Source organism: Haliotis rubra, unplaced genomic scaffold (assembly GCF_003918875.1).
Source record: "Haliotis rubra isolate DU_JTF1 unplaced genomic scaffold, ASM391887v1 Scf187, whole genome shotgun sequence".
Taxonomy (NCBI): domain Eukaryota; kingdom Metazoa; phylum Mollusca; class Gastropoda; order Lepetellida; family Haliotidae; genus Haliotis; species Haliotis rubra.
Window position 1 is genome coordinate 289,815 of NW_025765858.1, and position 14,841 is coordinate 304,655.

A 14,841-nucleotide genomic window follows, 5' to 3' on the forward strand; every position below is an offset into this window, starting at 1 on the left:
AAGCGCCCCCAGAATTGAAGTAAGTCATTCTGAACAACAGTACATGGAAATATCTGAGAAACAGACCCCAAGGATAACATGTTCCACGTAAACTTGAAGATAGTGCGAAGGAGTGTAGTAAATAGTTACGACACATTACATTAAAGTAAAGGCATAATAGCATGTGGTAAAGATTGATCAAAGTAGAAATATTACCTTCGCAAATATACGATGAGTTTATTAGTCAGCGACAGGGTAAGTTTTGAATGGCTGTCGTCCGTACGTTGTACCTATTTTACCTATCACATATAATCGCAAAAATTGATTAAACGGATATTGTGAACTTCAATGTCGCTATCTCAACAGAAATATATTATTTAGTTTGACTGAAGTATTGATGAACAATGTAATAGCTCACCAGTTGCGACGCATGATTTGGTACGCGCATGATTTTCCCAACGTGGACCATAAACATAGCCGTAAATACAGATAAATGTATAAATATTGTACCTTGCACCTGTTAGCTTAACGCTGTCTGGTCAGCACAATAAGATAGACTGGTCTCAGATTATATCCGATGCATATTACCATTTGTGATCTTTGCAGGTTGAAGACAGTAGAACACCGTAGCTCAGTCTGCAATATTTACAGTTTCCAATCGCATATTACGCGAACTTTTCATTTTCCCCATGTTAATAGCTATATGAATCGAGACGCGTCAAGGCAACAGTTTCTTGAAGTTTCACGCACGCACGCACGCACGCACGCACGCACGCACGCGCGCACACGCAAACACACACACACATCAAGGCCTCTTTCTCCAATGTGTGTCTTATCTACTTGCTTAGATATGATAGTTTTAAGCTTTAAGCAAACATCGACAGATGTCCTACTTCCAGCAGTGATTTCAAGAACGGAGCACGAGTCTCCCTCAAGACATTCATATGTGACAAGGGGCGGTGGGGTAGTCTAGTGGTTAAAGCGTTGGCTCGTCACACCGAAGACCCGGGTTCGAATCCCCACATGGGTACAATGAGTGAAGCCCATTTCTGGTGTCCCCCGACGTGATGTTGCTTGAATATTGCTAAAAGCGGCGTAAAACCAAACTCAGTCAGTCAGTCAGTCAACCATATGTGACAAATTCTGGGTAACGTGACGAGCGAACCCTTTAACCATTAGGCTACCCCACCGTCCCCTGACAGTAACGGGTGACTTCGCCTTGATCAACAGACGGTTGTCGTGCATTTCCCAATGAATGTGATGAAATACGACTCGTACATTAGGGGAATTCCACATTTTCTAAAAGTAATATCCCATCGGGACGGTATCGTCATAGGAGCTGTAACATAGATTACGTGTTTATGCATCATTACCAAACTGAAGCGTATGTTTACAGAGTTTGTTATACTACTAATGAGAAACCACACATCATCACATTGTCATGTGTGACATAGTGAAATGCAATGGGGCCCATAAGTTGGTCACGGTATTTCGCGAGACATTCCGGCACTTCCGGTGACAAACAACGTTTCATATCTATTCCAATGGACTTATGGTTGTAATAAGGAGCCGATAATCCTTGAGGAATAACACATTTCCGATCTAACCATCCCCAAATTAGCCAACTATTACGACTGTCAACAGCTGTGGCAGCCAAGCATGGTTGTACACTTGGTTCGGTCTAGCCAGTGAGTATGGTATCGAACCCGGGTTTTCGGCGTGACGAGCGTAGCTTTAAACCCTGGGCTACCGCCCCGGGCCGGTCTAGTAAAGTCATATATGGCGGTCGCGCTGTCTGGAACCGTGACTGGTTCTTGAACATACGGTTGTCACCGGAAATCTGGGCCCCGTCTCGCATATCGCAAGTTGCCGCGCGCAAAGGGAGCCGGGAACCAGCTTAGTACCGGAAGTAGCGCCTCGCGAGACTTATAGGCCTCATCGCATCGCCTCAAGCGGTAACCCCGTCTTCAACAGCTCATCCACCCCTCGTATGATTCAAACATGCACCAGATGTTCACATAACATTCATATTACTACATTTTCAGCAGCAACCTGATTAATTTAATTCCAGTTCTAGTTTTACTGGGTGTAACTTCCATTTCAAGTGAATGAAACCGCCATTTTGTAAATTTCGATTTGTACATTTTGGAAGGTAGCCCGAATGACGTTTTAGGGACGGAAGACGTCGCAATAAAAGCAACTCCCCGCGTAAATAAAATTTGCTGTAAATAATGTTCTTTAGTGATTCATGTAACTGTCAGTACAGGGATTGAGGTTGCATTTGTCGCTCATCAGTAAGTTTCTGCGAGAAAAGAAGCAGGTTATACCAAGAAAGATCAACTCACACAGTATATCACAACTCATTCTTACCAAAAACAGATAATGAAACCAGTTACCACTACAGCTGACAGAAGCAGAGACCATCATCAAGTTCCAGTCTGGCCTCACAAGTGCCAGCAAGGAGCTGGTCCAGCCATGATCTCTAATAAACCTGTACATAATTTTAGCCCAACTGCCTCTTGACTGACTATTTAAACTAGTTTCTAAACATACGATGGACAGTTGCGTTATTGCAAGCGCACTCTCATCGCAGAGCCAATTACGGTCTATGAAGAATACCGGTTCTTACCATGAAAGAAGAGTGAGTGACTGAGTGAGTGAGTGTGGTTTACGCCGCTTTTAGCAACATTCCAGTAATTTCACGGCGGGGGAACACCAGAAATTGGCTTCACGCATTGTAAGAAGGAGATTCTGAAGAAGAAGAAGAAGAACAAGAAGAAGGAGAAGAAGATTCTGAAGAAGAAGAAGAAGAACAAGAACAAGAAGCGTTTCGCTCTTCATGGAATTTGGTCACGTGAGGCACTGTCTTCATTTGCTGATGAATGACAACAAATAGAACGTCAGTCCATAATAGTGCACAAGTGCACAATGTCTTCACACGATAATGTTAAGGTGTGTTCGCCCACGCTGCATTTCCCACTGCTTTTATCTCAAGCATTATAAGACAACTAGCTGAAACCAGCCTCACACCTGCACTTATTTAATCACAGGTAAGCATATATAGAATCATATATGTAGTGTTATTTATGTACAATATGTGTGTGAATGTCGGGATATTTTCATCATCAGCTCTGCAGTAGTTAACACAGTGATTGTTTGCAATGATGTGTCGACGGCTAATGTGATACAACTACTGCAGCCGAAACAGAACGATGGGGTCCAGTCCTTCAGAAGCACATTCTATATAACTGATCATCACTGAGGAACACGAGGTGGTGGGGTAGCCTAGTGGTTAAAGCATTCGCTCGTCAAGCCTAAGACCCTTTGCTCGATTCCTCACATGGGTACAATGTGTGAAGCTCATATTCTGTCCACCGCAATGATATTGCTGGAATATTGATAAAAGTGGCGTAAATAGAGAATCTCACTCATTAACTCATGTTACTGTCAGTTGGAAAAACAATGATTTCAGATTATATATTGAAAGTCGATTAAATACAATATATTTGTAATATGGCCAATGTACCGGTTATGATGAAAATCAATTTCCAAGCTCTTCAGTTACAAATTCTGCCAGATATCAAGTGTTATGAATTCATGTCACGTGATAGCACTCAGAGAAAGGTTAGTGAAAACCAAGACTCTACTTCTGCGCGTCTACAGTGAATGACTTCCACCAACGTCAGTGATTTTAATTTTCAGACTTGTACGATGAAGGCCCTTCTCCCTCTTGTGGCAGTATTTGCTGCGGTACTCACGGAAGTGACGTCACAGAGCTGTGCTTCTCATTCAAATGGATGCAGCGTTCCGTTGGACCTCCCATACTTCTTCAAGAGCCGCTTCACGCCCAGCTGCGACAAGCATGATGTCTGTTATTCATGTGTGAGTCCGCAATTTAATGTCAGATATTTATCCATTTTAAATCAATGGTTGTTGTTGTGATATTTGCAAACTAAGGTCTTCCAAAGATCAGAATGTTTGGTTTAAAAGTAATGAGAACTGGACACCTGTTACTGTATGTATGGTTCCATTGTCATACTGCAAAACAGAAACTGAACATAGAGAATTTCTGGGTTTCATCTTCTTTTTTATTGTTTGGTACAACGTTAAGGACTTGTTCTGGCCCCGTCATCAGGTAGAACTAAAGCACAAACCCTGAAACAGAAGATGAAACCCAGAAAATTATCATTTTTCATCAAATAGCCTCTTCTAAAATGCCAATCAAACATCTAAAACAGAAACTGTCTCTATCACACACGAAGTGAGTGAGTGAGTGAATGGGTGTGATATACGCCGCTTTTAGCACTGTTCCAGCAATATCACGGCGGGGGATACCAGAAATGGGCTTCACACATTGTATCCATGTGCGGAATCGAACCCGAGTCTTCGGCGTGACGAGCGAACGCTTTAACCACTAGGCTAACCCACCGCCCCTATCACACACGAAAACCAACACATTAAGACCTAACTACAAGCCGCTATCTTCATACCTACCTCTGTAAGACAACCAACGCCTTCCATCTATTTCTGTACGTAAAAACGACACTTTCATGCCTACCTCTGTACCTCTGTATCGACCCCATAGCTACTTCTGTACGACATCCAACAACTTCACCAATACCTTGGGCGTTGGTGTAGCCTAGTGGTTAAAGGGTTCGCTCGTCACGCCGAAAACAGGGTTCGATTCCCCACATGGGTACACCTACACCTAACTCTGCACAACAAACAACACCTTCATACCCACCGTAATACGTGACACATTTATATCTACGTCTGCACAACAAACAACACCTTCATACCCACCACGATACCTGACCCCTTTATGTCTATCTCTGCACAACAAACAACACCTTCACACCTTCCACGATACCTGAGACATTTATGTCTATCTCTGCACAACAAACAACACCTTCATACCCACCACGATACCTGACATTTATATCTAGCTCTGCACAACAAACAACACCTTCATATCCACCACGAAACCTGACATATTTATATCTAACTCTGCACAACAAACAACACCTTCACACCTTCCACGATACCTGACACATTTATATCTAACTCTGCACAACAAACAACACCTTCACACCTTCCACGATACATGACACATTTATATCTATATCTGCACAACAAACAAAACCTTCACACATTCCACGATACCTCACATATTTATATCTAACTCTGCACAACAAACAACACCTTCCACGATACCTGACGTATTTATATCTAACTCTGCACAACAAACAACACCTTCACACCTTCCACGATACCTGACACATTTATATCTATATCTGCACAACAAACAACACCTTCACACCTTCCACGATACCTGATATATTTATATCTAACTCTGCACAACAAACAACACCTTCACACCTTCCACGATACCTGACACATTTATATCTAACTCTGCACAACAAACAACACCTTCACACCTTCCACGATACCTGACACATTTATATCTATATCTGCACAACAAACAACACCTTCACACCTTCCACGATACCTGATACATTTATATCTAACTCTGCACAACAAACAACACCTTCACACCTTCCACGATACCTGACACATTTATATCTAACTCTGCACAACAAACAACACCTTCATACCCACCACGATACCTGACACATTTATATCTAACTCTGCACAACAAACAACACCTTCACACCTTCCACGATACCTGATATATTTATATCTAACTCTGCACAACAAACAACACCTTCACACCTTCCACGATACCTGACACATTTATATCTAACTCTGCACAACAAACAACACCTTCACACCTTCCACGATACCTGACATATTTATATCTAACTCTGCACAACAAACAACACCTTCATACCTTCCACGATACCTGACACATTTATATCTAACTCTGCACAACAAACAACACCTTCACACCTTCCACGATACCTGACACATTTATATCTAACTCTGCACAACAAACCTTCACACCTTTCACGATACCTTCACACCTTCTACACCTTCACCTTTCACGATGCCTGACACATTTATATCTAACTCTGCACAACAAACAACACCTTCACACACCTTCACGATACCTGACATGATTTATATCTAACCCTGCAGAACAACACCTTCATACCCACCACAATACCTGACAACTTGAGTCTATCTCACACAACAAACAACACCTTCATACCCACACGATACGACACATTTATGTCTATCTGACAACATTTATATCTACTTATATCACATAAACAACAACCTTCACACCTGCACATACCCTGACACATTTATATCTAACTCTCTGCACAACAAACAACACCTTCACTTCCACGATACCTGACATGATTTATATCTATCTCTGCTCTGCACAACAAACAACACCTTCACACCTTCCACGATACCTGACACATTTATATCTAACTCTGCACAACAAACAACACCTTCCTTCACCCTGACATACTTATACGATACCTGACATATTTCATATCTAACTCTGCAACAAACAACACCTTCACACCTTCCACGATACCTGACATATTTATATCTAACTCTGCACAACAAACAACACCTTCACACCTTCCACGATACCTGACACATTTATATCTAACTCTGCACAACAAACAACACCTTCACACCTTCCACGATACCTGACACATCTATATCTAACTCTGCACAACACCTTCATACAACACCTTCTGCATGACAACTGAACCGTCATATCTACCTCTGTAACCAATACATATATATCATTCACACGGAAACAGATGTATACGCGCGTTTGCACTACAATCGACGCCATTTGTCTTGTACACGCGCGACATCTGGAACCAATATACACGTCTGACCAGGCATATATATATATATACCTGGCACGTTTCTATATACAGGTAGGTTACGCGTAAGCAGGTAAACAACCGACGACTGTCAACACGTATGCGCAACCAACCCTTTCATGTATGCGTACATTCGCACAACAATCGACACTTATCATGATATACACATATCACGACACATATACTACTACCCGTACAACTCGCACATATAAACCTATTATCGCATGGCGACCAACAAATACAAACATGTATTCGCCGGCAACCAACACATGTATTTCGCATACATTCGCCGACAACCAGCACGCATAACACCAAGCTTCGTCCTGGGCATTGTGGTCTTGTTGCATATGTAAATATTACTAATAAATATATTTCTGCAAATTGCACAGTGCGTAATCAGCTAGATGATGTGGCTCATTATGTACTGCATTGCCAATAATATGTAAATCAACTTAAGGCGATGGTAGAATCTCTGACAGCTTTCCATATTGACATCTCATTGACTGGACTGTTGTGCTCAAGGAATATCACTCGCATTCTTGATTATATTAAAGCGTGTGGCAGCTTTACTACTTTATAAAAGTTAAAAAACTTAGCAAAACTTATGAAGGTGTAAATAGGCCTAGCTGCCCGAACACCTATTAACTTTTAATTATCTATCTATCCATCCATCCATCCATCCATCCATCCATCGACAACCAACACATATATGCTTACATTCGCACACATGTACGACTGTCAATGTATAAATCTACAGTAAACCAATCCATGTTTTCATTCAAATATTATAGACATGCAAGGTGTGTACATGAGATCCTAATGTCCTACATCATTCCACAGGCTGTCCTTTTCCACAAAACTAAGGAGGACTGTGACAAGATGCTCTTCAATGATGCAAAGAGAGTATGCTCATCAATGAAAAAACGCTTCATCGTAAACACTCTGACTGCAGCACAGACAAGCTTCTGCAAAGCCATATCACTCAGCTACTACCAAGCTACCAAATATTTCGGCGCCTCCCACTTTTCAACAACCTCTGAGAGCTGGTGCTCCGAGTCCTGGGTGAAGAGCTGTATGCCTTGACAACCCTGTGTAAGTCATTATCAATAAATACTAAGTTGGTACACTGATGTACACTCGGTGTCATGACTCGGTGCTGTCCCTTGTGTGGCCTTGGAATTGCATTTCAGTAACCCATGGTTGTAGTAAGAGGCGACTAACGGGATCGGGTGGTCAGGCTCGCCGACTTGGTTGACCCATGTCATCGTATCCCAATTGTGTAGATCGATGCTCATGATGATCACTGGATTGTGTGGTCACACTCACTTTCTGCCTTGGTTTCCAGGAAGTTGGATCAAGGATCATCCTCGAGGATCCAGGTCATTATTTATCTATCATATTTTCATGAATAACCAGGGCCTAAATGTTGCCACTGATCTGATACACAATCCGCTTAACACCACTTGAACACAAGGGAAAGGTTTATTCCATCAGGCGATCACACCCTAGCACATTTAATGATTCACACATTATTGCAAAGCTATGGGTCGAATGTTCACTTGCCGCGTAGGCACCAAAGAACATTGGGGTATAATTTTCATTATTTCAGTATGTGAAGCTAATTGGTGAAAACGACGACAATAATAAAAAATAACTTTTCTTAACATGGCAAGACTCAGACATTCCGAATATACACGATGGCAAAAGCGGTGCTTTCCTTAACATTAAGGAGTGGCTACACCAAGTACTGATGTGGTCGCTGGTGGTGCCTCATACCATCACAACAATCATTATTGGACAACTGTGTTACATTCCGTTTAGTTGTATTGTCATGGTAACCATATTTTCCGGAATTGATTCACGTTCTATTTAAAAGGTAAATTGTTCCCAAAATTGAAATTTCATTTGGGTGAGAACTGGATATGAAAATGTTCCAATTAAATTTATATTAGTAATATCTGTTGATCAATCTGTTTATGATTATATTGAAAAAAAAGAAACAACAAGATATAATCGGATATTGATGTGACAATTAATATTAATGTTTTAAAACTACCCACATAAGCCTTGCCAGTAAAACAAATCGTATTTTGGGGCTCAAGCTATAAAAGTACCATTAGTCGATGTGATATGTAGACATGGAGCGGAGGGTGTCTCTCCCTCTTTCTCGCCAATTAAAAGAGCCTAACAAGTAACCTTCATACTTGCTACTTTTAGAAGATCGTTGTCTTTAATCGTTTAAAATAATTGTGATGCACAAAACGAACGGGATGAACAAGACTAAGTCGTTAAAAAGCAAGACATTCTTTGAAATGCGTACATATAAATCAGAAGTGTTTCATAAGTAGTATCATAAACCGTTTCTATTTTGTGCTTGGGACGACAGTCGCGTTATAGTTGGGCCAGTTCTGTATAAGGGCATAGAAGGTGTCTCCGGGACACGACGTCCCACCGGACTTAGCACCAACGTCGCGGTGGCCCAACATCGTATACGTCGACGTCAGTTTGCCGTTGTGGTCTCCGCAGTGTATGAGCTTCTGGAGGACATCGAGTGCCGCCTGGTCTGGAAGACGCTGCATGAAGTTCCCGATGACGCAGAACCCTGTGAAACAAGGGGACTATATGAAACTCCTCACACGGCCATGTTTTGGAGGTGAGTGAGTGAGGTTGACATAGATACGGACAGGGTGTCAGTTTAACCACGAATTGTCAGCTTTATGTGTGAGGGTGATTGAGTAAGTGAGTGTGGTTTTACGCCAATTTTAGCAATATTTCAGTAATATCACGGCGAGGGATACCAAAAATGGGCTTCACCTATTGTACCCATGTGGGGAATTGAACCCGGGTCTTCGGCGTGACGAGCGAACGCTTTATCCACTAAGCTACCCCACCGCCCCTTTGTGTATTGGGGAAACACGGAAAGGTGTAGGTCTTAGACCTTTATCATTTGGGCAAAACTCACGAACATAGGCCTGGCACTGACAAGCCTTGAGGTGAGGTGAGGTAAAATTGGGTTTAACGTCGTGCTTGAGAATATTTCGCTCATATGACGACGTGCATGCGTGGGTATGTGTATGTGCGGCTGCTTGTACTAGCCCAGACTGAAGCTGGTTTTATAGTGCTAGCCCACTGAGATACCATGCCGCAGTGAAGCATGAATACCCCACTCAGACACATCATTCTGACTCCGAGCCGACCAGTCCTTGTTGTACCCATTAACGCCGAGCACCAGACAGGGACCAACAAGTACCAAAGTTTAACGTATTTTGGTATGACGCGGTCGGGGATCGAACCCGCGACCTTCCGCACTCCGGGCGGACGCTCTAACCACTACACCACGGAGGCGGTCGACAAACCTTGAATATGAATAGGCTTGATCTGGGATTCAACCCTGAGATATCGGTATTCGGTTCTGCAACGCCAAAGTCACACCCTTAGCCAACAACCCACATTCATGTTGTCAAAAACGGCAGTGTGTCTTTAAATTCTGAGGGTGCTTCAAAGATTTGAAATTTCCTATTTGTTGCCTGACATTTCACAATTGAAAATAGGCATGATATTATATTTATAATAAGGATTATAGTGCATTTCTATGGCGCTATTGCCATACATGATGCTCGATGCACAGGACCACCTATCACCATAAAATAATTTGCAACGGAATAACCCCTGGCATATTCTTTTCGGTAGGTTCAGTTGTCATGAAGATATGCACTGAATGCCCTCAGTGTCGTCATGTAGTTACAGACACATAACGGGTGTGCGGGGGACAATCACCTGTATGTAATTGGCACCCAATAATCTACCCACAATTACATGATAAAGCACCACCAATTTACACTGACTATGTTGTTCACTACTGTAGTTTTAGGTGAGTGCCACATCTCTCCGCCAGTAGTTGAAACAACATCACCTCTAGCTACATGTATTGGCTAGTGTTCTACATCTTTCCACCTGTATATATGATAGAACATCACCTATAGCTATTGGCTAGTGTTCTACATCTTACCACCTGTATATGTGATAGAACATCACCTATAGCTATTGGCTAGTGTTCTACATCTTTCCACCTGTATATGTGATAGAACATCACCCATAGCTACATGTATTGGCTAGTGTTCTACATCTTTCCACCTGTATATGTGATAGAACATCACCTATAGCTATTGGCTAGTGTTCTACATCTTACCACCTGTATATGTGATAGAACATCACCTATAGCTATTGGCTAGTGTTCTACATCTTTCCACCTGTATATGTGATAGAACATCACCTATAGCTATTGGCTAGTGTTCTACATCTTTCCACCTGTATATGTGATAGAACATCACCCATAGCTACATGTATTGGCTAGTGTTCTACAGCTTACCACATGTATATGTGATAGAACATCACCCATAGCTACATGTATTGGCTAGTGTTCTACATCTTTCCACCTTACAGGATAGAACATCACCCATAGCTATTGCCTATAGTTCTACATCTTCCCATCAGTACTTGATGCATCACGTATAGCTATCGACTATTGTTCTACATCTTCCCATCAGTACTTGATGCATCACTTATATCTACTGACTATTGTTCTACATGTGACCATCAGTAATTCATACATCACTAATAGCTATTGACTATCGTTCTACATATCCCATCAGTACTTGATGCATCACTTATAGCTATTGACTATTGTTCTACATCTTCCCATCAGTACTTGATGCATCACGTATAGCTATCGACTATTGTTCTACATCTTCCCATCAGTACTTGATGCATCACTTATAGCTATCGACTATTGTTCTACATCTTCCCATCAGTACTTGATGCATCACTTATAGCTATCGACTATTGTTCTACATCTTCCCATCAGTACTTGATGCATCACTTATAGCTATCGACTATCTTCCTACATCTTCCCATCAGTACTTGATGCATCACCTATAGCTATCGACTATCGTTCTACATCTTCCCATCAGTACTTGATGCATCACTTGTATCTACTACCATCAGTACTTCATACATCACTTATAGCTATTGACTATCGTTCTACATATCCCATCAGTACTTGATGCATCACTTATAGCTAGTGACTATTGTGCTACATTTTTCCACCTTAAAGGATAGAATATCACCCATAGCTATTGGCTAGTGATCTACATCTTTACTTCGGTATATGTGATAGAACATCACTCATAGCTATTGACTATTGTGCTACATCTTTCCACCTTACAGGATAGAACATCACCCATAGCTATTGCCTATAGTTCTACATCTTCCCATCAGTACTTGATGCATCACGTATAGCTATCGACTATTGTTCTACATCTTCCCATCAGTACTTGATGCATCACTTATATCTACTGACTATTGTTCTACATGTGACCATCAGTAATTCATACATCACTAATAGCTATTGACTATCGTTCTACATATCCCATCAGTACTTGATGCATCACTTATAGCTATTGACTATTGTTCTACATCTTCCCATCAGTACTTGATGCATCACGTATAGCTATCGACTATTGTTCTACATCTTCCCATCAGTACTTGATGCATCACTTATAGCTATCGACTATTGTTCTACATCTTCCCATCAGTACTTGATGCATCACTTATAGCTATCGACTATTGTTCTACATCTTCCCATCAGTACTTGATGCATCACTTATAGCTATCGACTATCTTCCTACATCTTCCCATCAGTACTTGATGCATCACCTATAGCTATCGACTATCGTTCTACATCTTCCCATCAGTACTTGATGCATCACTTGTATCTACTACCATCAGTACTTCATACATCACTTATAGCTATTGACTATCGTTCTACATATCCCATCAGTACTTGATGCATCACTTATAGCTAGTGACTATTGTGCTACATTTTTCCACCTTAAAGGATAGAATATCACCCATAGCTATTGGCTAGTGATCTACATCTTTACTTCGGTATATGTGATAGAACATCACTCATAGCTATTGACTATTGTGCTACATCTTTCCACCTTACAGGATAGAACATCCCCCATAACTATCGACTATAGTTCTACATCTTTCCACCTTACAGGATAGAACATCCCCCATATCTGTTGACTATTGTTCTACACGTTCCCACCAGTACAGCGTAGAACAGTATGCATAAATATTTACTATTGTTCTACATTTCTTCACCACTACTTGATACAACATCATCCATAGCTATGGACTATTGTTCTACATCTTCATCATAAGATACAGCACAATCCATATGCACTGACCTAGTCCAATACTGTTATAGTTATATTATACTGAACCACAAAGAGAAATGTCGCACCGATAGCGGTTTCTTAAAGCACACACTTTAATTCACTCTAATTAACAATCAAAACGGAGGATTGAGTTCAAACTTGACAATTATGGTTAACACATTTTCGGGAATCACATTTAGAGTTCACACAAACAAAATCACCAAAAATGGTACCATTAAGATACCCCAAAGTTAGTATTGTGTGTGGCCTCTATGGGCATCGATGAAAGCGTTGCATCGTCTGTACATGGAATGAATTAGCCGGTTGATGAAGGCCATAGGCACTTGGGTCCATACTCTGTGAAATGCCTGATCGAGTCCAGCAGCAGTTGTCGGCCTTGGGTGGAGGTCATTCAGTCTTCTTTGAATCTCGTCCCAAAGGTGTTCTATTGGACTCAAATCAAGACTGAGTGCAGGCTATTGTAGGGTTTGGATGCCATGTTGTCTTAGGAAGTCCAATGTTACTCTGGCAGTGTGGGCACGAGCATTGTCTTGCTGGAAGATGTGATTTCTGTAATGTCCAAAATGTGGTACAACGTGGGGTCTTATGACTTGGTCAATATAGCGAGCAGCTGTCACGTCATTTCCTCATCCTGGACCGAGATTCTGGAACACCACGGTGCTAACTATCTGGTTCAGACCGATTGCACCTCACACCATGATGCTTGGACCACCCCACGAGTCTCTTTCAACAATACACTCATTGGAAAACAGTTCCCCACGCCTTCACCATACTCTCACTCTGCCATCGACTGTCGAAACACAATATCGGCTTTCATGAGATAAAAGCACAGTTCTCCATTGTCGATAACGCTTTCGATGCTGAGTTGCCCATTGCAGTCGGTTTTGGCGATGATGAGCGGTGAGGACAGGACTACGATATGGTCTGTGACAGCAGAGGTTTCTCCCGCGCAAACGTCGACGCACTGTATCGGCACTGATGGGTCTGTTGTGAGTCCCAATGGTCTGGCGTGCTGTTTCCGTCTCTCTGGGGAAGCGATCCTGCAGATGGTGTCGGCCTTGACGTTTTGATGTTACTGAAGGTCGCCCACTGCGTGGACGGTCTTGGATGTTGTTAGTGACCTGATACCACTCCTGCAGTCGGTAGATTGTCCTAACATGAACATTAAAATGATTGGCTACCCTCCGTGCAGTCTGGCCAACTTGCAATCGTCCCAAGACTTGGTTCCTCTGATCTCTCGTAAGTCGTGCCATGGCGATTGTGTCAAAACAAAAATGATTTCAGGCGAGTTTGGGACTCGCTTTCATTGGTAGGGTTGTCACGATATGCACGTGCATTTTCATTTTCACGAATGTCATACGGAACCTTTTACCACGTCTGCCATTTTAGGTGCGTTTGGTCGATATGCTTTTTCATCAGAAAACACACTGATGTTGGTAATAACTGTCAATTTGGATTGAAAAACATGTTAATAAAACGATACAATCATAATAAAAACACCATTTTGTATGAACAAAATCTTGCATTTGGTTTTGAAAAGCGACGTTTCTTTTGTGGTTCAGTATACAAGCGAACCAAGATGGCGACCATGTTTAAAGTCATTCGTCACCACTCGCCCCTTTCCGTAACCTCCAACAAGAAGACAAGAAGCTATTCTGCTTGTCCCGGAATAACACGAGTTGGTCACGAACGGTTTAAAAAAATAATGTAACCAAGCGCTCGCGTCCGTTCAGTGCCGATGCGAGCGCTCACAGGAGGCAATAGCGTGGGCGCTCGCGGTTCTGAACATGCCTCTGGTAAGC

At 42.0% G+C, this 14,841-nt stretch overlaps 2 protein-coding genes across 2 annotated transcripts in view; one reads left to right on the top strand and one right to left on the bottom strand.

Annotated features, from left to right (window-relative positions):
• LOC124274026 overlaps positions 1-14,841 on the bottom strand; it is a 41,464-nt gene that overhangs the window by 19,303 nt on the left and 7,320 nt on the right. The window lies entirely within an intron of this gene.
• Positions 2,903-7,928, top strand: LOC124274028 (conodipine-P3-like). The gene is made up of 3 exons (XM_046709358.1): positions 2,903-3,029; positions 3,682-3,861; positions 7,635-7,928. The coding sequence occupies exons 2-3, from the start codon at positions 3,691-3,693 to the stop codon at positions 7,875-7,877; spliced, it is 414 nt and encodes a 137-aa protein (XP_046565314.1). The 5' UTR covers positions 2,903-3,029; positions 3,682-3,690; the 3' UTR covers positions 7,878-7,928.